Here is a 27,516-nt window from a genome sequence, read left to right as displayed (position 1 = left end):
TTGTTTTCATTTTTCTTTTTTGAAAAAGCTAGTAATAAATAACAAGAAAAGCTGACACAGAAGTGCAGCCATATGCCACAATGTGCTGGACTCACCACAAACACTGTGGCTTTCCTTGAGGGTACAGCTGTGGGAGCCATGCTGAGTGCCATGGGACTCATCAGGTGTTTCCACATCACCCCTGGTTTCTGCCAAGTCCCTCTGGCTGTCAAAAACAACAGCCTGGGAAGTACAAGCAGGGGCACAACCAACAAGTCTACCTCCCCCTCATATCCCTTTAGAGGACCTGCCCTCAGACAGCAGACTCCACAGCAGCAGCCCCATTCACGAAGTGCTGCCGTGCTGGCTGGGACAAGGGGAACTGGGTCTGGGCAAGCCACTGCATCCGCCTGTTCACAAGGTCTGGTTCCAAGAACGAGTGAAATTCCAGCCCACCACTCCCTCCACTGGCATCCACCTCGTCGTAGCTCCCTTCCTGCTGCACCTGCATGTTGGGGTGCAGCCACTTGTAGTAGGTGACCCTCAGCCCCAGCCCCAGCAGGTAGCAGGGCAGGGCAGCGGAGACCACTGGGAGGAGGTATGAGTACTCCTCAGAGGGAGCCCAGCCCCAGAGCCAGGCAAGGGTCAGCAGCGTGCTGTCCACCAGGATGAAGCCATGGTAGATGATGCTGCGGTACAGTGTCCTCCCCTGTGCCACATTGAACCAGCTGAAGTAGAGGATCACAGCCACCATGGCCCGGTAAAGCTGCTCGGGGCCGGATGATTCCATGAAGTCCGTGCCCTGCAGGCTGACCCAGAGGAACATGGCCAGCCACACAAGTGGGAAATGGAGAGCCACACCATAGGGCCAGAGCAGGGCAAAGAGGGCAACCACCAGGATGCGGGGACAGATGAGGAAGAGGTTCCATAGGAAGTAGATGATGGAAGAGCCCAGGCTCAGCTCATACTTGTCCTGTAGGAAGGAGCGCAGGGACTGATGGTAGTCCAGCAGAGACCAGGACACACACAGGAATGCGGTGCCGATTCCCAGGCCTGCAAATACAGAAGTGAAGATGCTGAGGGGGGACCAAGGGGTGGCCCAGCCTGGCTCAAACCTCTCCCTGCCCAGTACTGCTAAAATGAGCTTCCCCCCAGCTCAAAAAGCAGCTGCTTTTTGAGGGGCTCAGAGCATCAGCACCCACATTTCTCCCCTTGCCTTCTGCCCTCCCCGAGGACAAGGAGGCTGGTGCCTGGCCTTGTTCAGATGGGGAAGAAGTGCTGGGACTGAACAGCTCTGCAGAGCCCATCTCCCAGGCATGGAAGCCCCCAGCCCACAGAGGCAGGTGAATGCTGGCTCTCACGTTGTTGGGCTCCCCATTTCCCTGCAGTGACACCTGCTCCCCACCCCAGGAAGGGCACCACAGCACCTGCTCAGCAGCCTGTGCTCCACCCATTCCAACATCAGCACCTCTCCACTCTGCAGAGGGCGCCTGATTTCTCACCTGACCCTCAGCCTCTCCTGGGGCACATAAGAGTGGTCCCCCAGCTTCAACCTTCCCACCCCAAGCCCAGCATGGTCCATTGTGGCATGTGAGTGCAGGACAGGGGTCCACCCTATAGTGTGACATGTCAAAGGAAGGAGTGACATAGGAGCAGAATGACACTACAAGTGTCTTGCTGGGTCCTCCAGCCCCTGGACAGCCTCTCCAGTCTACCCCATCCAAGCCCACTCTGACTCCAAGCCTGCACCCCCGCAGCCCCCTCCCTTGGCCCCAGACCCCTCACCCTGGGAGAGCTCAGCCTTGTTTGTCCGCAGGATAATGTAGAGGAGCAGGGTGAGCTGTGGGGTGTTCTCCAGGAAGGTCTCGAAGAGACGCAGCATGCTGATGTCGTGGGAGAGGAAGGCCATGTGTCTCTGCTCATCCTCCTCCTCTGCCTTTGCCCAGCACACCTTCCAGCCCACCTTCAGAGCATGGAGGCACCTGTGTGGGGACCCAGCTGGTGGTGAGGGCCCACGCAAGGCACCACACACCTTAGTCCTCACACTGCCCTGGCAGGTCAACGAACTCCTGACAGGACAACAAACCCCACTGATTTATGTCCAAAGCCCTCCTTCTCCCTGCCCAAACCACGCACCACAGTAGCCACACGATGCCCAGCCATGGGTGAAGTGCAATTGTAAAACAGCATCGACCTCAGGGGACTGCCTGGATTATTCCCTTCCCCCGGCTAGGCCTCGCTGCTCCCCTGAACTGCCAGGAGCGCCAAGGCCGCGACGAGGTTTCGGGGCGCTGTTCCGTTTGTCCCGAGGGCAGCGGCAACAGCACCGGGAGACAAAGCAGAGCCGGAGGGAAACTTCAGTTGCAGGGATACAGGTGGCTCCCACCGACACATTTCATCCGGCTCCAGCGCGGGGCTGGGCCGAACCGCTCTGCCCAGGAACCTCTTGGCCCTCCCGACATCCAAGGCACCGCTCACCCCCGTCCCCGGGTGCCAGGAGGGGCCGAGAGGCAGCTGCAGAGGGTCGGGCACCCGCGGGGAGGCTGAGGCGCAGCGGGTGATGCCCGGGGACGCGCGGGGAACTCGGTGCGGGGCTGCCGTACCTAAAGAAAAAGCCGAGCTGTAGGAGGTGGAGGGCGGCGAGCAGCGCTACGGGCACGGCGGGGCGCAGCGCGGGCGGGTCGGAGCGCAGCCAGAGCCAGCTGCAGGCCTGGGCGGCGGCCGAGGCGGCGGCGAGCAGCGACAACGACAGCGCAGCCCAGCCGGGCTGCCCGCACCGCGCGTACTCCGCCGCCACCCACCCGTCCATGCACAGGTCCAGCGCTGCCGCCGCCGTCCCCGCCGCCGCCAGCGCCAACTGCAGCGGCCCGAACCGCGGCGGGGCAGCTCGCGAAGACATCGGGGGCCCACGGCCGGGTCCGGAACCGGCAGCGGCGGCGGCACCGGCACGGGCCGGACCCACCGCCTGACAGGGCCCGCCCCGGGCAGGCCCCGCCCCGGGCTGTGTGCCCCGCCCCGGACCGGCGGCCCCAGCTCCCCTCCCGCCGGCGCCTGGGGCCTGGCCCGGCCCTTTCCCCTGGCCCCCGGCAGTGCCTCGCGCGGGGGACGAGCAGCATCCGCGCCTGCCCGGCTCCTCCCGGCCGCAGCCCCGCGGGGCCCCGCGCCCCACACGTCTCCCGCAGCGGTTTTGCTACACCGTGGCAAAGCCACCCCAAGAGCTGCAGCCCCGGACTCGCGTGTCCCTCCATAGCCTCTGCCCATGCTCCCCTCGCGGCCGCCACCGTCACATGCAGTCCTGACCCGCCGACTGCCAGACACGGCCAGGGCACGAGGGGCTGTGCGAGGTCTCACCGCAGGAGGAAGCGGGGTTGAGGTGCCCGGGTGCTCGGAACGGGGGAGGGCTGCTCGCACACGGGCCTTCTCTGCCTCTGGCTGCTCCCCCCCCCAGCCCACCCTGTTCCATGGCACCTTAGCTCTGGGCTCTCCACAGAGGGTCAGAGCGGGCTGGGACACGGGGGCTGTGCTACAGGGGCAGCCAGGGTAGGACAGGCTGGAGCATCGGTCCAGCCAGCACAGCACCACGCAGAGCTGGGGGGTCCCTGCCTTCAACCACCCTCAGCAGCGCCAGCACAGGACTGTGTTATCCAATTGCACAACTACTCTCCTTACTGCAAGCAATTCCACTCATTTTCACCTCCAAAAATCCTCAGCAATTTTCTTCCTAACCTGCATACCTCCTACAAAAAGGATATTACAGTACTTTTGGCTTCTAGATACGCTGAACTCCATAGCCAAATGTTCACCTGTTACACACCTATTGCATGATTTATCCACAGAGGTGCACCACGGGCTACAGCTGGGCCCCTGAACCCAAGCAGGACACTGGGATTTGCCCCAGCAGTAATGCCTGGCAGAGCAGAACAAAGCAGAGCAGAGGCCCTGGGTCCCCCAGCCAGCCCCATCGATGTGCCCACAAGGAGCTGCTTTTGCAAACCTAGGTCACTTTTCGAGTCCCAGGCAACAGAAACCCTACCCTACCCTTGCAGTTCCTGAACACCCAGAGTTCACCAGACTGTGAGCTCTCTGACTTGAGTCCTATGTGCGCATGCTGCTACTCTAGCAGGCCCCATGTCCCTGAGCATTTAGCAAGCTGCAATTGAAGGACAGTTCAGCACAGCACAGCAGCTCCCACCCAGCAGGCACCAAGTGCAGTTCAGCGTCTCAGCAGTTCAGCTTGTAAGATCTGGGTCCTGCTTTTCAGCAACGCCTTCACCACAAAAGCCGCAGTTCCTTCTGTGGGAACACCTACACTACACACGTGAAATGTTCCTTAATATTTATGACTCTTGAACTGCTCCCATTACAAATTCAAAATAATCACCAGCCATATCTGTTTCCTATGATAGGAAGCTTACCATTGACTGCAGGGACAGTACATGTTAGAGGGAAAGCTCCTCTGGACTCAGGCCCAGAGGGAAGCCAAAGCACAGGGGTTGAATTAAAACCTTTGGATAAGCTGAGATACATAAAGTCACACCAAAGTGAAATAGAAATAGATTTTTTAACCTTTAGTAGAAATATATGCTAACTGCCTTAAACATTAAAAAGCTGTAGCAGAGACCTCAAACACAGTTCTTGCTGCAGCAGTGTTACCTTTTCACAGAATTTCTTTACTTTAGACAAAATATAGATAGAATTATACTGTTCACATTTTTTAGATAGTGTTCACATAAACAAGAGCTGATAGAAACTGTCCACGCAAATCTGTGTAATACCTGTGTAACACTGGTGTAAGGCTTACAACTGTTAGAATTAGACCAGGATAGGTTAAGAAAAACTGGAATCGTGTGTTAATCTTATTGGTCAGTTAACAAATATAATCCACACTTCTGCAAGAAAAAATACAGAGCTTATAGAAGAAGCAGCAGCTGGTTTTGCCTGTTTGCTGTTGCTGCTTGTAATCATGTATCATATATCATGTAACCCCCTTTAAACTCTGCCTTTCAAGAAAGCTGTGAGACTATGAAATAAAGAACTTAGCAGAACAGCAGCCTCCTCTGCTCTCTTACCCTGGTCCGAGAAGGGTACCTGTCAAAAGCTCAACAAGTACACCCTGCAGCAGCCACCCTGCAGCCTCCTGGACAAGGCAGGGGGTGCAGAGAAACAGGAAACACAAATCCCTTTTCTCCATCTCAGTCCACCACCAGTATCAACCTGTATCCTAACTGTTTTTCTGTTAGGCTTTAAAAATGGTTTAAAGAATAAAACCTTGTTTCACATGGTGTAATTCATTTGAGCTTCAGCTGAAAGCACAGCACGCATGTCTTTTGGCACCATGTTCCGAGGTGGAAGAGACACACAGGGATCCTCAAGTCCAACTCCTGGCCCTGCACAGGACACCCCAACAATCCCATCCTGTGCCTGAGTGTGTTGTCCAATTCTTGTGCTCTGGCAGTCTTGGGGCCATGACCCCTTCCCTGGGGAGTCTGTTTTGGCAGCAGAAATGGTCCTGGCCCTATTTGGAACACTGATACAACATGTTTTCTTCAGTAGTAAAATTATTTCTTACTGGCCAGACATTCACTTCAGTTTGAGCCTTCAAAGCAAAAAGCTAAGGAAAAAATAAGGAAAGTTAAACTGAAAGTATGAGCTATGCTTTTACCCCCAGGTTTTGTCAAGCAGATGTTTTCTTCTTCAAGGCAGAAAAGCCTCTAGAGTCACACATGATGCAAGGCGTCCCAAGTTAACATTTTATTGGAAATGTTCAAAAGCTCTAGTAACAAGATCAGCTCTAGTACAAATATAGATTTAAATGCACAAACTAAACAATAAGAACATCTTTTCATGATTGCTGTACACTAGTGGAAGATTACTCTTGGCTACCCACTTTGTGAAGGAAATGGAATGGAAGCTGAGTTAGGAGAAACAGCTCTAGAAATAAAGGACAAATCATAAAGAAGCTCTTCTTTCTAACAGGCACCCTCGAAGGAGCCAAAAACAAAGTGAAGGCTCTGAAGCTTTGAGGAGCTCAGTTTTCCTGTGTCTCTTCATGCTTTCAGTCACATGGTCACAGCATAGAATCAGGTCCAATTACCAGAATCACACACTTTCTGCTCATCCTTGAATTACAAGGAGTTGGCATTCACAGAGTAACCAGGAATTTCCACGAAGAGCAAAGGTCACCCTCCACGTCACAGAGCTCAGCAAGGTATCTTGAAACATGGACAAACATTTGCTTGGAACTAAAACCAGATGTAAAGAACTCTACTCGGCATCCGTTGACTTATAGTGATCATCATCCACTGTAGAGTAGATGTGTCCCTCGCTGCTGAGGAATTCCACGGCTTGCCTTGAAGAAAAACCACACAGCTGATAATGAGCTAGCAATTAGTTAGCAAAGGGAGATAAATCACCACCTTTCTGCCAGGTAATTCCCATTTATAGACCCCATCCCCACAGTTCCCTCCTGGCAGCTGCCAAGGGAAGCCCTTGGTGTCTCTGTCCTGGGCAGTGTGACACAGGAAGTTTCTCCTAAGCTATGGCAATGTGCTCCTCCTGCCGCTCAGACTTTGCCTGAGTCACCACTCTGCACTGCCCAGGTAGCATCCACTACTCTGTTCCACAGGGGACAGAACAAAGGTCATGGAAGCTAATGACTATTTTTTTAAGTCTCAAGAAGAAGTTATGAGAGACAGTGAAGTAGAATAGAACAGACTATTCCTAAATTTTTTATCAGTGTGCAGAGAGCAAGGTAGTCCTTGAACAGGAAAAATGTTACTGAGGCACTGCAGTACATTGCCACTGAACTGACGAACAGCTTGTTTTGAAAAGAGGGAACAAAGCAACTGGCAACAGCTCATTCAGGGCAGTAAATCTTTCAAAAGCTCTGGCTCCTGTACTGCTGGGACCACCTGAATTACCCACCCTGATTCACAGCTGAGTGTCTGGGCTTGTCCACTGTCCTCTCTGCCTCTGGAAGGACTGCATGGATTTCCATAGCATCCTTCATTTCTACACACTTACTTGATTGTTGACATACTCATACTGTGGAGCTGAAGTTTCAAGTCCTGTAGACTCATCCCCTCTGGGACATGGCAGCTTTTGATCAAGTTCAGTACCTGGAGGAACAAGAACCACCACACTAAATCACATTGCAAGAGCCTCCGCTGCCACTGCTGTGCTTCCAGAAAAGCTGCTGGCACCCACCTGGCTCTGGTGCGCCGTGAGCCCATTCACTGGCAGGCTGCCACCTCCTCCGTAGCCCCCCATGTCACTTATCCCAGTGGAGGAAAATGACTGTGGCACTCTTGATGCTGACTGGAATTATGAGAATAAAAGTGTTGTGGTTACCCAGGCTGACCAAGCCCACAGTGTTAAACACTCATTGTTATTTTTAAGCCAGTAAGTAAAACCAGCTTCTTATGGAAGTGGATTGCAACACAATCTCTCTCCAAGGAAGCCAGTACTCCTGTTAAACATTCAGTGTTGCCCAGCTTTAAGCTTTCCAGCCCCACAGTTAGGCAATTTTCCCAGCGAAAGGTCTCTCTTTGGGAGATCACCAGTCAGGAAGGGCCATGATGGAATCAGGATCTTTGTACGTACCATAAGATTTTTTCTGAGGATCATATGTGCATTGACAATTTCTAGTATGTGTGTGGTGAACTCATTCATATTTTCCAGAGGCATGATCTTAAATGCTACCAAGCTCTTCTTATTCTTTCAGTGGGAAAAAACCAAACAGAAAACAAAGAAAACAATTTACGGCACAGCAACACAAAGATGCCTAACAGCCAACCCAGCCATTCCCTCCAGGAGTGGGATAGCAGTGCGGAGAGAGCTTCTCTGCATGCAGCTAGTCCAAAACGTTCTGACCTACATCTTCTGCTGGTTTTGGCTGGGGTACAGTAGCATGGGCTAGTTTTGGACTTGTGCTGGAGTGTTGATATCACAGGGATGTTTTAGTCATTGCTCATCAACCCTTGCACAGAGCCACGGGCTTTCCTGCTTCTCACACAGCTCCACCAGTATTAGGCTGGGAGGGGAAACAGCTGGGACCCCCACTGCCCCAAGGGAGAACCCAAACCAGCCAGTGGTCACGCTCAGTCATAAAACTGGTGAAAGGACGAGGAAGAGGCACACCTGCCTGTCCATGGGTAGAGTGGAATGAATTCCTTGTTTTGCTTTACTTATTAAACTGCCTTTATCTGAACTCATAGGTTTTCTCACTTTGACCCTTCTGATTCCCCCCATCCCACTGGGAGCAAGCAAGGAGTAGGGGAGGGATGTGATTTTGAAAGACAATGGAGACAGAGTCACTCCTCTTTCTAACCAGCTGGGAATTAACTGCACCTTGCCTTAAAACCATTATTTGAATATTTAAACCATGTATCCTACATGAAGTGCTACAAGAAGTCTCCCCATGAACCAGAACTTGGTCTAAGCTTGACAGTATCAACACCCCAGAACCCGGTGGCCAGAACTCTGCTCTGCTGAAAACATGCTGATGACAAGGGGAATTTTGAAAGGATTTTCATTTTAAATAGTCCTCATTCAGGACTATTAGCATTCAGGAACAATTAGAGTGTTATTAAATACAGCCCTGGCAGAGACACTGAAGGATTTGTCCAGCAACCACGATTAAGTGGATATTCTAAAGTAGCCCCCTAGCACTAAGCCAGATCACCAATCCTTCACACCCCTGCTCCAGCCTCATGGCCAGGACTCACACACAGATAACATGACCTTACCTGGAATGACCGAAGGTGACCAGCTACTTTAACATAGGTTCCTGGAGGGACCACAACATTCTCACCTCCTGCCTCCTAACAGAGAGGGAAAAAAGAGAGGTTTGCTGATTCATGTTTCCATTTCTCAATTAGCACAATAAACAACTTAGCAAAGCAGGCTCATCTCAAGCAAGCACAAACAACGTGCATTCCTATGTCCAGCAAGAGGAGTTAGAGAAACATAACTGTAAATAAAAAATAAAGAACAACACCGGTATACATTTCAGAGCAGTGTCAGTTGTCTGCTCTGCTGTCTCTGTCCACTTATGAGAGATTCTCACAGTGCAACAAGAGGAAAGGAACCTCTAATAGTAAAAATTAGGTGTTGAATTCATAATCTGCCTGGGGGGATGGGGCGGGCCAGTGCTGGTTTTGAACTCAAACTAAACTCGCAGTAAGGCAACTGAACATCTGCCTGATGACCCCCCCAAAACTGGTCAGCTAAACTCAGCTATACTAAACAGGCAGATAGTCATATACAACACCAGTGACCTCTGCTACAGCAGCATCTCCCTTGGATTTCAGGGACATGACCCCTAAAACACGTTTCAGAAAAGCCACATATTTTGGGTTAAAAAACTCTGTGAGAAGTAGGGAGTTGGTGTTGATCAGTGATCCTTATGGGTTTCTTCCAGTTGAGACACTGTATAGTTCTGTAACTTTTCTCTACCCACTGCTCTCAAAAGCTGCTAAAGCCCGTTCATAGGAAATCCAATGCTTACATCGGTATCAACCCACTGCCTGACGTCCATCGGGGCTGCCGTCATGTCGTCCACTTTGTAGAGGATGTTGGTGGGCGCCTTCTCCGCGTGCCGGACGATGCCCACAACGGTGACCTGCGGCACAGGAGGAAGGGTTGCCCGGGCCGGCCGCGGGCCAGGGTTCCGCCCCGGCCGCGACCGCCCCGGCGCCCACCTGCGAGATCTCCACATCGCAGATCCGGAAGGTCTCGTCGACCTGCTCCGCCGCCAGCAGCTGCGACACGGTGCAGGGCACGATGTTCTGGGAGCGGCTCCGCTGCAAGGGGCGGAGGGGCCGTCAGAGCCGACCCCAGCGCCGCGGCCCCTCCCGCGGCCCCGCCCGGCCTACCTGCTTCTTTTCCGCCTGCGCGCCAGCGGGCGACCCGAACCCGCCCGGGGACTGCGTGTAGCCGCCCGGGGGTCCCGCGCCGCTCACGGTGCCGTACCCGCCATCGAAGTTCCCTAAGCGGGGGGAGAGAGGGACCGTGAGGCGGTGGCGGGGACGCGGGCCCCTTCCTCACCGCTGCCGCCATCAGGGTGAGCGGCGGCGGCGGCCTCGGGCCCCGCGTCCCCCGCGCCCCGCTGAGCGCAGCCCGCCCGGCCCCGCGCGCACCGTGTCCGCCCCACATGGCGCCGGCCCGGAGCCTGCCACCACCCGCCCGCGCGCCGACTCTCGCGCGCCGCCGCCTCCCGCCCAATCCGGGAGCGCCGCTCTGCCGGCCGGCAGCCAATCGCGTCGCTCCGCCTTCTGGCTCCTCCAATAGGAGGAGGCCGCGGGGAAGCCGCCGCCGCCGTTTTGAGAGCGGGCGCTGCCCGGCCTCGCACGGATGGGGGCGGGGCCGAGGGGCGGGGCCGGGCGCGGTGGGGGCGGGGCGCAGCCAGGGCAGCGCAGCGCTCTCTGCAGCGCTCTCTGCAGCGCTCTCTCTCTGCAGCGCTCACTGTAGCGCTCTCTGCAGCGCTCTCTGCAGCGCTCTCTGCAGCGCTCTCTGCAGCGCTCTCTGCAGCCCATGGGCCGGCTCCTGGTGCTGCTCTTGCTGTGCCTGCTGGCCGTGGCTCTGCCCGGTGCGGGCGGCGGCTCCGGCAGGTTCTGGCACCTCACGGATCTGCACTGGGACCCCGGGTACGAGGCGGCGGCGGCAGCGGGACGGCCGTGCCCCTCGGGCGGCGATCGGGCCGGGCCCGCCGGGCCGTGGGGCAGCTACCTGTGCGACGCGCCCTGGAGCCTGCTCGGTTCGGCCGCCCGGGCCATGCAGGGCCGCCTGGCCAGACCGGACTTCGTGCTCTGGACCGGGTAAGAGGGGCCGGGCCCGCCTAGAGGGACACCAGGGCTAGGCGGGAGAAGGGCAGTGGAGCCCATAGGGAGCTCGTGGGGTGTCAGGGCTCTTTCCATGGTCCCCGCTTTGAAAAGGAGAGGGGAGGATGTGCCTCGTGATGCAAACCAGGGGTTTGGAGAAGAGCACAACCCTAGCGAGGGCTCTCGACACTGGCAAGAAGCTCGTGGCAGTGAGGTGACAAAAAGATCACTGTCCATCCTTTGTGCATCCTGTCCAGCCGTGTCTGACTCCACAGTGACTCCGAGTAACTGCAATGCTCAGGGGAAGGAGCTGTGGGCTGTGTGTCTGTGCGTCCGGTGCTGCCGGTCAGAGCAGTGGGAGGAGAGCATTGTAAACCAGGCTTGCAGCATTTCTTGTGGCTGCTATGAGGCACCTGGGAGACCTGATTCAAGAAGGGGCAGTTTTGCTTTAGGAGTCAGAGGAACCTCCCCAGTGGAGGATGTTCTCTCCTGGTTTGGCTTCCAGGGGTGGGTCCCCTGTCCTATGGGAGGCCTCAACAGCACTTACAGATGGTCAAAGCTTTATTTTGTGTGGTGATTGTGTGTATGGTCTTTCTTCTGATAACCTCAGCTTGCTGTAACCTCCAGTCCCAGTTTGCAGGGCCATTGCCTGTCTCATGTTTTCATTTTCTGTCCCTGCAGATGCCTGTTCCTGCTTAGATGTAGTTATTGGTCCTTGTGACCTTATATTGAGTATTCTTTTCCCCTCAAGCAATTTTCCTCAGTCCTTTGACATGATTTTGAATCTTCTCTCTCTCCAGTGGGCTTGTGGACAGCCCAGCATCGTCTACAAATGCTGTAAGCATGTTAGTGCAAACACAGATGTGGAGCAGATTGCTGTCTTACTGGAAGCATTCCCTTGTTTAATGGTGATCACAATTGTGCAAACAGCTCTGCTTCATTATTGCACATCAGATGCCCTCAGATTGCAAAGTGCTGATCCTTGCAATATTTCCAGGCAGCTTTAGTGCCTGTGACACGCCCCAAGGCAGAGAGAGCCTCCCCTTACACCCTTGTGCATAGGGGTTTTAAGGTAAAGTGAATCATAGAAACAGAGAATATCCTGAGCTGGAAGGGACCCACAAGGATCATGGATTCCATCTCCTGGCCCTGCACAGACACCTGAACAATCCCACCCTGTGCATCCCTGAGAGCGTTGTCCGAACACTCCTTGACTCTGGCAAGTTTGGAGTGGAGTTCATTTTCCCTGTGAGCAATTTCTTGAAACTCCCTCAGTGTCTTGGCCAGTCAACATAGCACTGACTTCTGCACACAAAAGCATAAACTTTCTCTTCCAGGAGGCACTTTCTTCTAGAGAGGAGTTGGCAAGTTTCTCTGCCTTGCTCATTGCTGTAAGCACAGGTCCTGTTAGTCCCAGACAGTGACTGTGCTGCTTCTCTTTTTCTAGAGATGACACTCCCCATGTCCCCAATGAGCAGCTCGGAGAAGAAAAGGTTCTGCACATAATAGCAAATCTGACTTCTCTGATAAAAGAGACATTTCCAGGTAGGATTTGAGGGGATGAGAAGGGGAGAAGGGCACAGAGACTCGTGGGAAGGGCTAACCAGGATGGAGAAATTACAGAACTGGGACAAGGAAAGGCACAGAAAGGCTGTGGTCACTGGGACTTGTTTGTGTTCTTTCAGTGGCCTCAATTCTGCTGTGCCATACAGCATTGATGCACAATCATGTTTCAGGTTAGCTCACTCAGGAGAGAGGAAAAGAAAGGTTTCTGTCATTAGTCATTAAGGTAGAAAAGGCTGCAAGATACTCTCAGACATAACCTGTGTCAGCAGGGGGCAAGGAGTATCACTTCTGGTGACAGCTCAGTCACTTGGCTGTGGGTGGCTTGTCCCAAGGGCGGGTCAGAGCTGTGTGGTGCCCCCGGGCAGTGTGGCCCCAGGGACGGAAGGTGACTGGCCTTGGCAAAGCTCTAGGTTGTGCTGCTCTTCCCAAGGCCAGGAGTGCCTCAGGGAGCTTAGAGGAGCTCTGCAGCACTGACCTCCCCTGAGCCTCCTTTGCTCTGTCTCCAGGTACTAAGGTCTACGCAGCGATGGGCAATCATGACTTCCACCCCAAGAATCAGTTTCCTGGGAAGGAGCACAGGATCTACAACCAAACAGCAGAACTGTGGCGGCCCTGGCTGAGTGATGCCTCCCTTCCTCTCTTCAGAGCAGGTCTGGCACCACTGGCTCATGTTTAGAGCATGCTGGGGATATGAGGAGGGGTAGGAGCATACCATGAGCAATTTTCCTTGCTTCTATGCTCAGAGCAACAGTATTCATAGAGGATTTGCAGAGGTAGGGTCCAATTTAATGCTGATTTCTGTCTTGGAGTTCTGCTTGCAAGAAGAGAAATTATTTTATACTTTAGTCTCTCCTGCCATTGTCAAATTACTGGAAGGAATGCATAGTGGTGACCTGCAGAGGGAGGAAAAATATATTTAAAGGTAGCAGCTGGTGCAGGCAGTGCTGTGGCTCTCCAGAGCTTCCCAGCTCCTGGTGTGCCCATGGTACCCATTCAGTTCTCCCTTCCTCGGGAGAGGCATGAGAATTACAAGAGACACACAGGGAAGAGTCACTCCAAATCCACATCCTGGAGTGGTCAGAGCACTGTTCCAGGCAGTGACCCTGCTGTGGCTACTGCTAAGGAGAGCAGAGAGAGGTGGAGACAAAGGGATATGGGATCACAGGCACCAGTGTGACCAGACCTCCAGCTCTTTCTCCGTCGGTTGCATTTTTAAGGAGGTTTCTACAGCGAGAAGCTGCCTGGCCCAGAGATGAGGGGGCGGATGGTTGTCCTCAACACCAACCTGTACTATGACCAGAATGATGAGACGGCTGGTGAGGAGGATCCTGGGGGGCAGTTCCAGTGGCTGGAAGAAACACTGACCAACGCCTCTAGAGCAGATGAAATGGTATTAAAAAGACTGAATAAACAACCTGGGCTTCTCCCCAGCCCGGAAGCTCTTCCTGCTCTGCTCCCTCTGGGTGGAGTCACAACTGGCTGGTGCTCCCTGGGCAGCGTGGGCTCTGTGCTCAGGGCTGCTCTTTCTTCTCTAGGTCTACATTGTGGGACATGTGCCCCCCGGCTTCTTTGAGAAGAAACGGGGCAAGCCGTGGTTCCGGAGGGGCTTTAATGAGCGGTACCTGGGAATTGTGCAGAAGCACCACAGGGTGATCGCTGCCCAGTTCTTTGGGCACCATCACACGGACAGCTTTCGCATGTTCTACAGCAACACAGGTACCCGTTCTGGTCACCCAAGCACTTGTGTGACAGCTCTGCCAGCTCTCAGAATCACTGTCCATGAGAGTTTTCAGAGGCTGTTGGCTGAAAGCAGCTAAGAAGCCAGCAAAAGGTTCTGAATTGCTTTGGGCAACAAGAGGCAACAATGGTTCTTGTCTCTACCCCCAATCTGTAGCTCTTGCCCTCCTTCCCATTCACCCTCAAATGTTGTTGTTTCCCCTCAATGCCTGGCAACTTCTTGCCTGTTCCCTCTTGAGGGGTTTGGGCACTGCTGAGGGAGCAGTGCTGAATCTGTGTGTGTGTGGGGTGCTCTGGGTGAACACCTTTGCTGAGTGTCGTTCCCTGGCCACCCTCACTGCAAAAGCCCTTGCCAGCATTGGAAAACCCACTCCTGGCTGCAGCAGCCCTGTGCTCAGTCCTCAGTACTGTTCCATGTGTTAATCTTTGTCTATGTGGTGGTACCAGGAGCTGGTGACAAAGGTGCTTTTGGCAGCGCAATCTGCTCCAGGGTGCTCACTGTGATGGGGAGATGGTGTGGGACAAGCCAAAGTCTCCAGTCATGGTTTGCTTTGCATTTCTGTGAAGGTAGTCCAATCAATGTCATGTTCCTGGCCCCTGGCGTGACTCCCTGGAAAACAACATTACCTGGAGTGAGCAATGGAGCCAACAACCCTGGGATCCGGGTGATCGACTATGATCGGGACACCCTTCAGGTCTTGGTAGGGGATCCCTGTGTGCACCACACCGCAGCTCTGGAAGAACTTTAATTCCCCTCTGTAGCTGGAACGGGCTTTTCAGTATTTCTGAGTCCACAGGACTGAGTGGCTGTGTGGGAGAGGACTTTGACCCGTGATATTTCAGCCTTGTGTCTGGCACAAAGATTTAGTCAGAGCGTCAGTGAGTCAAAGCATGGCCCTGGAAGTCAGTGCATCCTGCTAGGATGAGTTCCCCAGGGAAGGATCAGACAGTTTTTGTGGTGTTCTTCATGTCTGAGTTTCCTTTGATACTTGTTTTGCTCCCCAGATAATGTGGATCACAGAACTACTCTTTGAGTAATAACAGACTTGTCAGACCCTCTCCAAAACCTTTAACCCATCTGAAAAATTATTTGTGTCACTCTACTTGCTAAAATGATGCATTTGGAGTGGATCTGAATTGAGGTGAATTGTAGGGGCAGCTTCTGTTTCCCATCTCTTGTTTGCCAGGAGGTGGAGGACAGGTGCTTATGCCCTCCTTTGTAGTGGATGAAGTTCTCTATAGTTGCTCTGTTTACATGTTTATAGCATAGAAGTAAATGCTAAAATATGCTGTGCAAGGCTGGGGAGCCAGTGAAGTGGAGAGAAAAAAGGGCAACAGACTGAGAACAGAAATTGGGAAAAACTTTATTCTTCAGTTTGTTCACAGCTGAGAAAATAACTTTGCTCAGGAAGTAACACTCCTGCAGCCCTTGCTTCTGCTGCTGGATAGTGGTGATAGTAACTAACTGATGTATGAAGCAGGCCAGGCTCAAAGTTTCTGATGTTTGGAGATCAAAGTCAAGCAGAGCAAAGCCACCCCTTCACCCCTTATGAAACAGGCTCTGTCTGGGGTGGGTTCTGGAGGCTTTCACCTGAGGTGTTCCCAGGTGCCCATCTTGGTAGGAAGCCCTGTCAGTGGCAGCTGGGCCCTTGGTGGGGAGTGCTGCAGAGGGGGCCTAGCCCAGCCCAGTGTCTCACTCCAGGGCCAATCTTGTCCTGATGTCTCTTCAGTTCTGTTTTTCTCCTTCTCAGGATATGGTGACCTACTACTTGAACCTTACTCGTGCCAACCTGATGGCCTCACCATGGGACGAAGAGTTCCCAGTGTGGGAAGAAGAGTACAGGCTGACAGAAGCCTTCCAGGTCCCTGATGGCTCTGCCCGCTCCATGCAGACGGTGCTGGAGAGGATCTCAAGGGACCCACACTACCTGCAGCTGTACTATGAGTTTAACTCTGCCAGATATGACCTGGAGCCGTGCAAGCAGGAATGCCGTGTGGATCACCTGTGTGCCATCAAGGAAGTTGATTTTACAAAGTACAATGAGTGTGTGAAAACCAACAGCTCTGCCTTTGCTGCCAGCAGTGTTTGGCTTTTGGTTTTCTGCATGTTCTTAGGATTTCTCAGTCCTCAGTGAGTGCTGTGATGGCCAAGAGCAAGAGAAAGGGAGGAGGGCATGAGATCACACTACACCGCATGTGAATCAGTGATTTTGGCATTGAGAACTTGCTTGGAAACCAGGACAAAACTGTTGATGTTTACTAAAAGCCCTGTGAAGCTGATTTGAAATTTTCTAGACAAGCTTGATGTGTGAAGGGCAATGTTTTTGAGTGCCTTGTTATGCCAAACTGATTGCAATGAGTAGTCTGTCTCCCCTCTGCTGGGACTGCTGGAGCAACCTCACAGATCAGATGAAGACCAGGCCTCCCTGTGGACATGAGCTGGCAACAGGTGAGGGTAGGGAGCTGCCACATGTTCCAGAGGCTGCTGCCAGCATTCCATATGTTGGCACACACTTCTGCAAGTCTGTACAGCTGGTGACTCAGGAAATCTTGTTATGGTGGCTTTGTTCCACAGCAGCCTGTGGCTTATGAGCAAAGCCAGGTGGGGTGGCAGTGTCTGGACTTCAGCAAACTTTGGTGTTTCAGTGCCGAAGATGAGGTACTGATGATTATTTCCCCCTCAGTTGCTGAGCATAAATAGCTCTCTTTTCTCTCTCTTCTGTGCTCTCTTCACTCGCCTCCACTGAGTTCCCTCTCTCAGCTGGGCTTGGCAGCTGATCTGGGCCACTTTGCCAGTGAGATCCGAGGTGGTGATTTACAGCCTTGGGTTTGCCAGCTGCTCTAAGACCCTGGAGGGAACCAGTACACAGTGCTGGTATTGGACTCCAGGTATGCGTGGAGGGGGCGCAGGATGAGTGCTCTGTGCTGTGTGAAGGTGGCTCTGGGCTCTCCCAGGGATCTGATGGGAGGGGGGGGGTAAGTCGTGCTTTTTTTGCTGGCATTGGTGTTTGCCCTGGGACCACCTCAGTGTGTGTGGAGCGGTGCTATGGGTGCTCGAACACCCAGTTAAGGGCCGGGACCCACTGCGGGCCTGTCAGCGCAGGGTCTGATGTGTTGGTACCTCACTGCCCATGGGAACACACCTCACTTCGCTGTGAACACCCCACTCTGCTCCTGGGCTGCAGGGCTCGCAGCCCCCGGCCCTGTCCCCTCCAGCTCTGTGTCGCCAGAGCTCCCTAGAGCAAACGCAGGTCTGAGAGGGAACGGCGGGAGACAGGCGGTAGTTGCTGGTGTTGCCTGTCTTGAAATCCTCCTGTTTGCAGCGGGAGGACCGAGCTGGCGGGTCCCAACCGGGCCGCTTTGAGACCAGGTTCGTTCTGAAGCACCTCCGAGCGTGGGCAGGAGCTACGGGGGACACGCGAGTCCGGGGCTGCAGGGCTGGGGGCGGCTCTGCCCCGGCGTAGCAGAAGCGCTGCAAGAGCCGTGCGGGGCGCGGGGCCCCGCGGGACGAGTGGGTAGGGGCGGGTGCTGCTTCGCGGGATGGGGCCGGAGCCGCTCTTCCCCCGCCCGAGGCACCGCCGGGGGCTGCGGCTGCGGGGAGGGGGCCGCCCGCGGGGCACCGGAGTTACCCCGTAGGGATGCTGGGGCCGGCCCCGAGGGCCCAGGGGTGCAGGAGAGAGGGGCGGGTAGGGTGACTCTGCCCCGTGAGAAGTGTGTGCCGACATGAAGAATGCTGGTAGCAGCCCCCGGGACATGTGGCAGCTCCCTGCTCTCACCCGTGGGCCTTTCTGGGGCCAGCCAGCCTACTCCTGCCCTGTGTGGGCCCCAGCAGTATTAAAGGTTTAGTATTTATGGCTTCCCCCTCTGCTACCATTCTGCAACTGTGCTTGAAACTGTGCTTGAAACCTTTCCCTGATGTTTGTCAGATTCTGTGACGAGAGACAGCAAGGGTGTACAAGGGGTGGAGAGCAGAGATTCATGCTCTTTAGCTGCTTGTCTCTTAAAGCTTCTCTGAGAAGGACATCAGTTCTGGAAAATTCATACAAAGCAAAAGACAAGAACTAAATTCACCACCAATGCTTCTGGAAAGCTGCTGCTCTCCTCTGAGGCAGGAGAAGCATCAGGGTTAGTTTCAGGCACTAATTTTGATGCTGGAATGTCAGATACCTGTTACTGCTTTACAGATTACGGGACCTTTGGGGAAAGGTCATTTAACAACTGCAACCCAAACCCTGCAGTTGTTGATCCTGAACTTGCTCCAGGCTCTTATTTCACATTCTCCCTTTCTCCAGTATTCCCTCTCCCACAGCCAGCAGGTAAGGCCCAGTGATACCACACAGCTCCTACAGGTGAAGACCTGTACGTGGTGTTGAGAAGTGAAAGCAGAAACACTGCTCCCCCTTTACCTACCACTGCTAGATTGAGACTTCTGAGATCAAAGATGATCTGACTGTATTTGCCTGCTTTTGAAAAAACACATTGTAAACAACAATTAACATCTGAGCCAAGCACCAGCCATTGCACAGCCCCAGGTCCTTGGCTTGGCCCAAGCTATGTCTTGCAGTCATGTGGTCTCTCCTGGTGCCATTGAGGTTTCAAAGCCCTTGGTGTAATTGCAGAAGTGCACACTTGTCACGATCCGCTAATACAAGTGAGGGTCGTGATGGTTCGTTTATCGATCTCAGAGTGCAAAAGGACACAAGGGATTTCAGTTTTAATCAAAACAGTGCACCTTTATTAAGTGCCCACAACACGGTAATGCAATAGAGGAGAGAAAGAGAGAGATAAAGACAAACAAAGTAAAGGAGTAGAGAGGAAAAAAAAGGGGGGAATAGCTACCAACGGATGAGATGAGGTCCTCATGGTCTTCTGCCAATAGATTTGTCTTCTTTCCGTGGGGAGATCTCATCTCAGTTATTTCAGAAAGTCCCTTTATAGTCCTTTCCAGAAGCGAGGGGCAACTGGCCAAGAGGTTGGGAAATCTACAGCCGTTCTTATGGGGCCCGTTGCTTTGGGAAAACAGGTACAGAACAGGTGTACAGGACAGGTGTACAGGACAGGTCATTCCTTTCCGCTTCAGCGCAGTCCTTCCCGCCTGGGCAGCAAGAACGGTGCAGTCCATTGTTACCTGCACTAATTTCCTCAGGAATGTGTACCAGTTCCCAGCGGGCACACCTGCAGGCAACACTTGGCAGACATCCCACCTCAGCCAGGCCAGGACTCCTGTGTTCAGTCTCTGTCCTCGGCGATGATCGTGAGGCAGATGAGGGATCTTTGAACTGTCTCTTACAACACTTCACCTGGCCACTCACCTGTTCTGCACTGGAAGCTATTCCTGCTCTCCTGAAGGACCCCAGGGAGATCTCAGCTCCACCCCAACAAGTGCTGCTTCCAGGCTTGTCAGCACAGGAGCTGATGTGTTGGTACCTCAGTGTCCATGAGGTACCTCACATCAAGCTCTTGGGCTGCCTGCTGGATGCTGCACCCTTTATTTATTTATATACTTCCAAACTGGGGAGGAGGGGTTACAGTGGTAACCCAGGAAATTCTGTAAGGACAGATGTTCCTGGACGCTACTACCATTTTCTTTAGCTCATTGATTCAGCTGCAAACTAGTCTCCACTTTGTTTCCATCTCAGCATTCCCAGTGCAGAGGGCTTCAGATTATTCTGCAACTTTCCTCCCTTTTAATCCTTCATTTAATACAGGAGGTGAACAGACCCAAACTGACAGTGTCAGACCACAGAGGGAACACCTTTACCTCTTCCAGCTATTTCCACCTGTGGCAGGCGAGCAGCTGGCACATGAACTGTGAACTACAGCCTTCTGTCGACGCTGCAGTGCAAATGCACCTGCCCCAGCTGCTGCTGCATTGGGAAAAAAGTTATGTATAGCCTAAATATTACTGAATTCAGCAAAGCTGGGGAGTTCTTCTCAACACTACACTGCAGGCCCTGTGGTTACCTGTACCCATTTTGCTGTTTGTCACTGCAGCTGTCCCCAGCGAGCCCAGGGCAGGCTGCAGATCCAGGGACAGGGGATGGTGCCTGCAGCCTGCCCAAGGCCACGCTCTGTTGGAGGAGCAGGCTGGGCAATGAGAGCAGCAGAGCTGGGCTCTGGAGTACAACTTACAAGGAGGATTATGCCAGAACCAGATAAAAACTTGACTCAGAAAGCAACCACTGTTCAAAATCCACTGTTAAGTAAGTGTCACTTGTGTGCCAAAGTGCAGCATGAGGCAGCAGAGCAGGTCACAAGCAAAGCAGCTGGGACAGCTTTAGGAGTTGCAGCCTGAGGCAGCCCAAGGACACGGCCTGCAGGGAGAAGGGCACTTTGCCATGGCAGGATCCTCCCATGAGCCCACAGCACATGGGCAGTGTCAGCTGTACCAGTGCAGACTGGAATGAACACACTACACTCTCCAACCTGGCAAAATCTGCATTTAATTTACAACATAGTAAAGGTTACAGGTAAAAAGCTCAACAGAAGTGTGAAAAGGCCTATTACATATTACACAAGTGTACAAATGTCTGTACAAAGCCCCTCGATGTTTCTGTCCCCTCCTGGCCAGCTGTGGCCTGTAAGCTCTGAAACAGTAAGATCTGGTTCAGAGTCAGGGAGGAGAAGAGCTTTAAAAAACAACGAGCAGTGAAGTTTCCCTTGTCAAGAAAAATCTTGTGAAGAGCCACTTGCAAAAAAAAACCCAAAAAACCAACCCCAAACCCAACCCCCTTCCCCCAAAATAAAACAAAACAGCCCCAAAACAAAAAGAAAACCTGCTCAACTTCTGTTTGTCCCGACTAGTCTTACCCTAAAGAGTTGCCTTCAGAAAGCAACTGGCTGGGAAATGAAAATCCTACAGGCCAGACTAAAGAGAGGAAGATTTTGAGTTATTGTAGGAGCACTGGGAAGCAGAACAAATGCCCAACAGCTGAATCATCAATGGCAACTTAAACACAGAGCAGTGCAGCTGGATCATGGAGCAGGTGCTGAATCCACGCAAGGAATAGTCTGAGCTAGTAGATGTGATGGTGTGGGGAGGGAACAGAGCAGTCTCCAAAGCCATGGCTCTTGTGAGCTGGGCAGCTGCTGGCTGGCACCTCAGGGACATGACAGAAGCAATCACTGCAGAGCAGACCTCACACAAATTTTGGAGCACCTGTCCAAAACAGGTCTGGTGCATCCAGCGCCCCAGCTCACAGGAACAGAGCGCTTATCCAGCACCATCCAGTACCCCAGCTCACTGGAACACAGCCCTGCCCCAGCAACCTGGCACTACTTCCCCAGGTAGCTGCAGTCCTGCACACAGTGAACAGCCAGGTACATGCTCTCATTTTGGTGCACGTTTCCTGGATCCCGCAAACAGCAAAGGAATGTGACTTGTAGCTGAACTGCATTAGAGAGGGTACAAAAATCCAGACTAAAGTTTAGAATAATAGAGCTCTGGCCTTACCTTGTGTAAAGTACAGCCACAGTTGTCTGAATATGTGAATCATTTTCATATCTAAAACCAAGGAATTAAAGGGCTTGAGCAACAACCCAAGTCCACTGGGAATTCCTATTCTGGCTCTCAGTAGCACTCGATTCTCACCTGCTGTTCCCAGCAGCCAAAATATTTGTGTGGGGAACACGCCAGTCCTCTCAGCTTTTTGTCTTGTTGAATCTCGTATACTCTAAGCTTACAAGTTCCGTTTGCAAATAAAAATGAAAATATTTAAGTTACAGGGGCTACCAAGTCTAAAAGAAACTCCACTGTGTTAATTTCACCCTGAGTTATCCAGGGGAGTCACCACAGCACAGTGCAGACAGTGCCTGTTCCTTTCGGACACTCTGACCCTCCATCTGTGCACTCTGTATCCATCCCAGACCCCATCCTGCAGCACTGGAACAAAGCTAAGGAACCCACCTGTTGCTTATCCATCTCAACTCATGACTCATGGGATGCTCTAGTGTTTTATGTGGAAATTAAAAGAAGCTAATTAGTAGCCAAACTAAAAAAAAAAGAAAAAGAGAATGCCCCACATTGGTGGAGTTTTGAAAAGAAAAAAAAAATAAAAGCTGACCTATATTCTGCAAGTTTTACAACTCCTACCAATGGGATTTTGTAAGGCTTGGCCCCACAAACATTTCCTCCTGACAGAGCTGCCTTGCTGTGAGCATGTCCAGCATGGACAGTGTTACCACAGCAAACCCAGCACTGAAATACATGGACCTGCAGGGTCATGCCATAAATGATAATTGTGTGATTGCCCCTTTGACTTGTGGATCCAAATGCAGCATAAAGACCTCTGGAACAGTGGTGGCTAAGAAAAGGCTGTAGGGGTTTTGGTTTAAAAGGAGATGGGAGCTGTATTTTTTTTTTTTTTAACAGACATATAAAAACATTTGAAGACAGATCTTTAAAGGATATTTCACTCCTCCAATCTTGGTATTACATCTGTTAGGACACTGAAATTTTAAAAAGACGATACTGCACATGAAAAGTTTCTGGAGTTGGTAATTCCCACCCTCCCTCAGCCCAGCTCAGATCAGCAGGGATGGGGTCGGCTTCTTGCCCGGCCAGGCCTCCTTGGCATATTTCTTCTTCTTGGGTTCATTCACAGCTTCAGGGTTGAAGACAGTGGGGTTTGGAGCTGGGTTCATGTTCACTGTGGAGGGCACAACTGGAGTCAAGTCCACGTCAGGGGCAAGGTTGGGGTAGGGCATGGGCAGCCCCCCGATGAGTGCGGTCCCGTGGACGCCATGCGACTGTGACCCCGCCTCATTGTGGGTGGGGGGCAGCCCCCCGTACAATCCTCCGCTGTAGGGGAAGCTCTGCATGCGCCGGGACGCAGAGTCATCTGTGGTCAGTGAGCCCGCGTTCTCCATGCGCTTCTTCTGGAGACAGAAGCAGTTAAAGAGTTATTCACAATGCATTGAACCATCAACCTATTTAAACTGGGTGCCAAGGCCATTTCCCCCAAAAGGCACCTAAATCTGCCACATACAAAGTGCTTACAGCCCATGTCCCAGTCTTTGTCCTACAAGGTTTCTTCTGGGTTCCCTTGAAAACCACAACAATAAACTTTTAGAGGTGCACAGTGCAGGAAGGGTGTCAAAAGCTGATACTCAGGTGTAACTTAGATGAAGTTGGAGCACCTCTTCACTTCCTATACAGTCCTGCCAGTCTGGAGCTTGTCCTGAACAAAGACTGAGTAGGTCACAGAATGTCCTGAGTTGGAACGGACCCACAAGGCTCATCAAGTCCAACTCCTGGCCCTGCACAGGACACCCCAAGAATCCCACCCTGTGCCTGAGAGCATTATAACACAAACCTTTCCTCCCCCACAGAAAGAAACTGCAGCTTCTAGATGACTGGGGTAATTTTGCTCCTGATCATTGGAATCTTCTCCTGCAGTCTGGGTTTATGGAATATTATCCTTCTCGACATGATGTTATTTAGTCTATACCAGCAACAAGTGAAACTGCTGTTACACAGTGGCTTAGCTGCTCTAAAGTTCTGCAGATCTTTCTTCCTCCTTGCATATTCCAATTAAATAGAACGCTGGCAGCACACTCATCTTGGAGCAAAGCCTAAACCTGCTTGTTCTAGTACACAAACTTATGAAACATCGAACACAGTATTTAAATAAACAAACTTTCATTTTTCCCTTCTATTTTCCACATTTCCCACAATTTTATCTGATGCCTGGAACTAATGAACTGAATTTCTAGAAAGTGCTTCTTTTTGGGAGGAAAAAACCAATCACCATTGATCTCATGTATTATTAAAGAAAAGAGCTAAAGCTGGGTTCAAAGGGAATTGGTCAAATTTGCTAAAAAAGACAATTGTGAAATACAGACATGACTTCTTCTTAACAATGAAACACTTTCCATGTGGGAGTATTCTGTTTCTAAGGTGCAATTTATAAATCATAAAGTGAGTTCATCAAAGTAATGTGTTAATGAGAAAGTAGGGAGTCACCCCATACCTTAACAGGGACCACTGCTGTCTGTACCATGTTCCGGAACCGCCCCACAGATGGGTCCACGTCCTCTGCAAAGCAAGAACAGCGATGCTTTCAGTGAGCACAACCAGTGATGCCTTTAGTGAGCACATGGGAAAAACAGAACCTCTGTGGGGTAAAGGAATCTATACAAAAAACTGGAACAGACCTTCTTCTCCCAAAGCCAGCACTCCAGCAGCTCCCCGTAAGCACAAGTGTGACCAAAGAAAGAGAAGGGCTCAGGGGAACACTCAGAGGCTTGGTCTCCAGGTGGCTCATCAGGCATCCTGGCTTTCCCAGGAATGGAAGGCTTTCCCTCAAATGGAGAATGGGAGCAGATAGATGGGCAGTTTGGGATCAGACAGGCTGGAGTCTGGGCTGAAAGCTGCTGCTGACAAGGCACTGCATGTGCTAAAGGCACAGCGGCCAGTCCCTAAAGTCCTTGGCGGGCCTCGAAGCAGGAGTCAGAAGCAGTCAGTGTGTTTGAAAGTCTGGAAAAATTATCTTTTTTTGTGATGAGAATGACTGGTGTTTGCATTAGGATGTTCTGAACCTGCCCATTAATTAGCTGCTCTTATTAACAGGAATATTACCCATATAAGGTATGATTGATAAGAATGCCATTAATACAGAACAGCTAAGGGAGAAAAAAAGAGTAATTTGGAATTGGATACATCCTCAAATGCATCAGTTTGAATGAGGATTAGGGACGACTTGGTTCAGATGTGCAGAAAAGTAGCAAAAATTCTCTGAGCTCAAGACATCCCAGAGGCAACAGGTAAAGAAAGCATTAAAGGACAGATGAAAAGCAAACAAGTTCTGTTCCCACTGAGATTCTAAAGAAGGCAAAAGTGTAAACCACCTTCCTCCTTTTGGACCCATGACATTTCTCCAGTATCTGATGGAGTACTGAACAATGAAGCGGAGTCTGATATCCCCATCCTGCTCAGAGCATGCAGTTACTTTACAGGTAGACCAGAAGAGACAGAAAGAGGTCACAGACTTCAGTGAGACATGGCGGCAGCTTCTGTGAAATAGCAGATCCCAAATACTGACTGCCAAACTTCTTTTCTCCTTATCCATATGCAACCATACGGAATCCCTACAAGCATACTGGAAGGAGGTCCTGAAGGGCATCAGCTGAGCATTAAAGCAAACTCCTTACCCGGATTGATGATTTCATCATCATCACTGAACGTCACTCTGGAGTTCTTCCGTTTTCGCTTTGGCCTCTGGATGTCCAAGTTCCCTTCCTCAATAGTCAGTGTGGAGATCCTTTTGTTGTGGGCTGTATTAAACTCTGTCAGATTCTGATGGCAAATTTAGAAATGAAAGAGTTTCAGCAACTAGTGTATGAAATCTGATTTAATCGCATGACTGTGCACATCAGAAGACCACAGGACATTTTTTAGTTTCAACTTCAGACCCTGAGGAACAAGCAGATGTTCAGGGCTGCAATGAGCTGCCCTGAGAGGCTGCAGGGTTTCTGCAGAGATATTTAAAATGGAGCACAATCCTGGGCAGCCTACTCCAGGTGGCCCTTCTTGAGCCTGGTTGATGATTCTGAGAGGTCCCTTCCCATATCCACAATCTGTAAATGCCACAAACACTGTCTCTCCCTCTTCATTAGCTAACTTAGGGAATAGGGCAGCATTCACAGGTATCTGGCAATGGAAACAGTGTGGGAAACCACTCCAACCTGGGGCAATGTTAGCTGGAAAGCACATCCCTGGCAAACCTTGGTAAGAGGACCACTGGCATAGTAGTAAGATTATTAGGTCCATGATTCTGGGAAGCAGCATGATCACAGGTTTATCATTGCAGATAAGATGGTTTGGGTGTATCTGCCAGCAGAAAGCACCTCAGACTATCTTCAAAGCCAAGAAATTAAGAACCTGAACCTAAGGAAGTATTACCCAGGGAAGCTGTTTAGTCACCATTCCTGGAGATACTTAAAAGACATTTAGACATGGCACTTAAGGACTTGGTTTAGGGTCTTGTGGGCCTGTGTGACAGACTGAAATGTCAATGGCTTAAGCAGCTGGCCATTTGCAAGCACAGTGGGTGCTGTTCCTTTGATGCACAAAGGAACAGCCCAGGCACAGAGGGCATGAACACCAGAGGATGACTATGTCAAATCAACACGTGTTTAGCAACAAGCTGGGTTTTGAACCAGATTAAGGGAAAAGACCGATGAGAAGCAGATCCTGTGAGGTGGGATAGTGCTTTTTATCAGGACAATGTCCTGCCTTACACAATGGCTCGGTTGTAAAACTACACTCCCCAACTCTCTGACCCCTCCCCCACTGGGGAAGGTACCGGGACATTCCCATTCCCACCTAGAGCTGAAGGTTTTCTTCCCTCTGATGGGGCATAACTGGCTCAACTGTGCTGACATGAGAGGCAGGGACATGTGTTGAAAGGGTCATAAACCATCAAAGACCCCCGAGGTGCCCCAGAACTCATTTCTGGACCTTTCACCAGAGGACTGCACAAGATCCACAGCCTTGCAACAGACAGTGTAAAACTTCCCAGGGGAGGTACCTGGGTGTTCCACCTAAAGCCATTAAACTGTGTTTTGAGGGCTTTCCTCACCCTCATGGATCAGGACTTCAACCAATCGCCATCAAGTCTTGTTGCTGGATCCACGGGTGGTGAGATCTTTCTATATCCTTTCTTTTTGTTATATATTTTCTTAAGTGTTACTTCTATAATTTTATTTTTCTATATTATTATAGATAATTATAACCAAAATGGCTACCTACCTCCTTTCCACTGCAACCTAACGGTTCTAAAATAAACCCTATATATATTTATTTATAAACTTTGGTCACTCAGCATTGTTTCACTCCAATCTGCCCCAAGAGATCTATTAACAAGAACCTGAGTTAACCTCATCTTCAGGGGTGGGTCATAACAGCTTGGTAGTGTTAGATTTATGGATTTGATGATCTTAAAAGGTCTTTTCCAACCTAAATGATTCCATGACTCTAAGCAAATGAGTGCAGAATGCTGTCCTAGCTGGGAATGCCATCAAGGCAGTGTGCCATCATACTCACGTCCAGTTCTGTCTCCTCCTCTGGCAACCCCAGCAAACCCTTGAGCTCCTCATCCTCACCCCCCATCTTCTCGTCCCCTTTCACTGCTGACGGCAGCGTCTGCGGCTTCTCTCGCAGAGTGTACGCACGGGTGGAGGCTCCAAATGAAACCGTGGAGTCAATGGGGATCTGTTGGGGTTTGTGAGCTTCCAAACGGATATGACCCAAGAATGTGCCATGTGCTGAGGACATCAAAATGCAAAATAGTCTGTTGAGCTTGGGATCATGGTATTCCAGTTCAAGTTTGAGAATCTCAGAAACTGTAACAATTGTTCCAAGATACAAGGCACCGAGTGACTGCTGAAAGCATCAGCTGTGTAGACCCACCAT

At 51.6% G+C, this 27,516-nt stretch overlaps 4 protein-coding genes across 7 annotated transcripts in view; 1 reads left to right on the top strand and 3 right to left on the bottom strand.

Annotated features, from left to right (window-relative positions):
- Nucleotides 1-2,967, bottom strand: XKR8 (XK related 8). Of its 2 annotated transcripts, none has more exons than XM_068994493.1 (3): nt 2,583-2,967; nt 1,765-1,961; nt 1-1,032 (listed from the first exon to the last, which is right to left on the bottom strand). In XM_068994493.1, exons 1-3 carry the CDS (start codon nt 2,876-2,878, stop codon nt 293-295), a joined length of 1,233 nt encoding a protein of 410 aa, XP_068850594.1. In that variant the 5' UTR covers nt 2,879-2,967; the 3' UTR covers nt 1-292. The 2 variants fall into 2 exon arrangements, with proteins under 2 accessions (XP_068850594.1, XP_068850595.1); XM_068994494.1 differs by having other exon boundaries at nt 2,781-2,967.
- Nucleotides 2,968-5,715: 2,748 nt separating this feature from the next.
- RPA2 (replication protein A2) lies at nt 5,716-10,194 on the bottom strand. The gene is made up of 9 exons (XM_069036176.1): nt 10,119-10,194; nt 9,855-9,967; nt 9,681-9,782; nt 9,488-9,601; nt 8,727-8,801; nt 7,582-7,695; nt 7,186-7,296; nt 7,003-7,097; nt 5,716-6,328 (listed from the first exon to the last, which is right to left on the bottom strand). The coding sequence occupies exons 1-9, from the start codon at nt 10,132-10,134 to the stop codon at nt 6,244-6,246; spliced, it is 825 nt and encodes a 274-aa protein (XP_068892277.1). The 5' UTR covers nt 10,135-10,194; the 3' UTR covers nt 5,716-6,243.
- Nucleotides 10,195-10,399: 205 nt separating this feature from the next.
- Nucleotides 10,400-22,541, top strand: SMPDL3B (sphingomyelin phosphodiesterase acid like 3B). The gene is made up of 7 exons (XM_068994398.1): nt 10,400-10,796; nt 12,247-12,344; nt 12,872-13,015; nt 13,583-13,755; nt 13,901-14,081; nt 14,670-14,803; nt 15,854-22,541. The coding sequence occupies exons 1-7, from the start codon at nt 10,513-10,515 to the stop codon at nt 16,235-16,237; spliced, it is 1,398 nt and encodes a 465-aa protein (XP_068850499.1). The 5' UTR covers nt 10,400-10,512; the 3' UTR covers nt 16,238-22,541.
- The window catches only part of PPP1R8 (protein phosphatase 1 regulatory subunit 8), a 26,152-nt gene continuing 21,177 nt past the window's right edge, over nt 22,542-27,516 (bottom strand). For 2 of the 3 annotated variants that reach the window (XM_068994399.1, XM_068994401.1), the window contains 4 exons: nt 27,148-27,368; nt 25,254-25,398; nt 24,074-24,138; nt 22,542-22,979 (listed from right to left, as the gene is read on the bottom strand). In XM_068994399.1, coding sequence (XP_068850500.1) covers nt 22,626-22,979; nt 24,074-24,138; nt 25,254-25,398; nt 27,148-27,368 — 785 coding nt within the window. In that variant the 3' untranslated portion in view covers nt 22,542-22,625. The remainder of the gene's footprint in view (nt 22,980-24,073; nt 24,139-25,253; nt 25,399-27,147; nt 27,369-27,516) is intronic. The other variant, XM_068994400.1, reaches the window with a different exon arrangement.

The sequence above is a fragment of the Aphelocoma coerulescens genome, chromosome 23, assembly GCF_041296385.1.
Source record: "Aphelocoma coerulescens isolate FSJ_1873_10779 chromosome 23, UR_Acoe_1.0, whole genome shotgun sequence".
In the NCBI taxonomy this organism is placed as follows: Eukaryota; Metazoa; Chordata; class Aves; order Passeriformes; family Corvidae; genus Aphelocoma; species Aphelocoma coerulescens.
The sequence above is the reverse complement of the archived record's forward strand: the minus strand, read 5'-3'. Positions and strand labels throughout refer to the sequence as shown.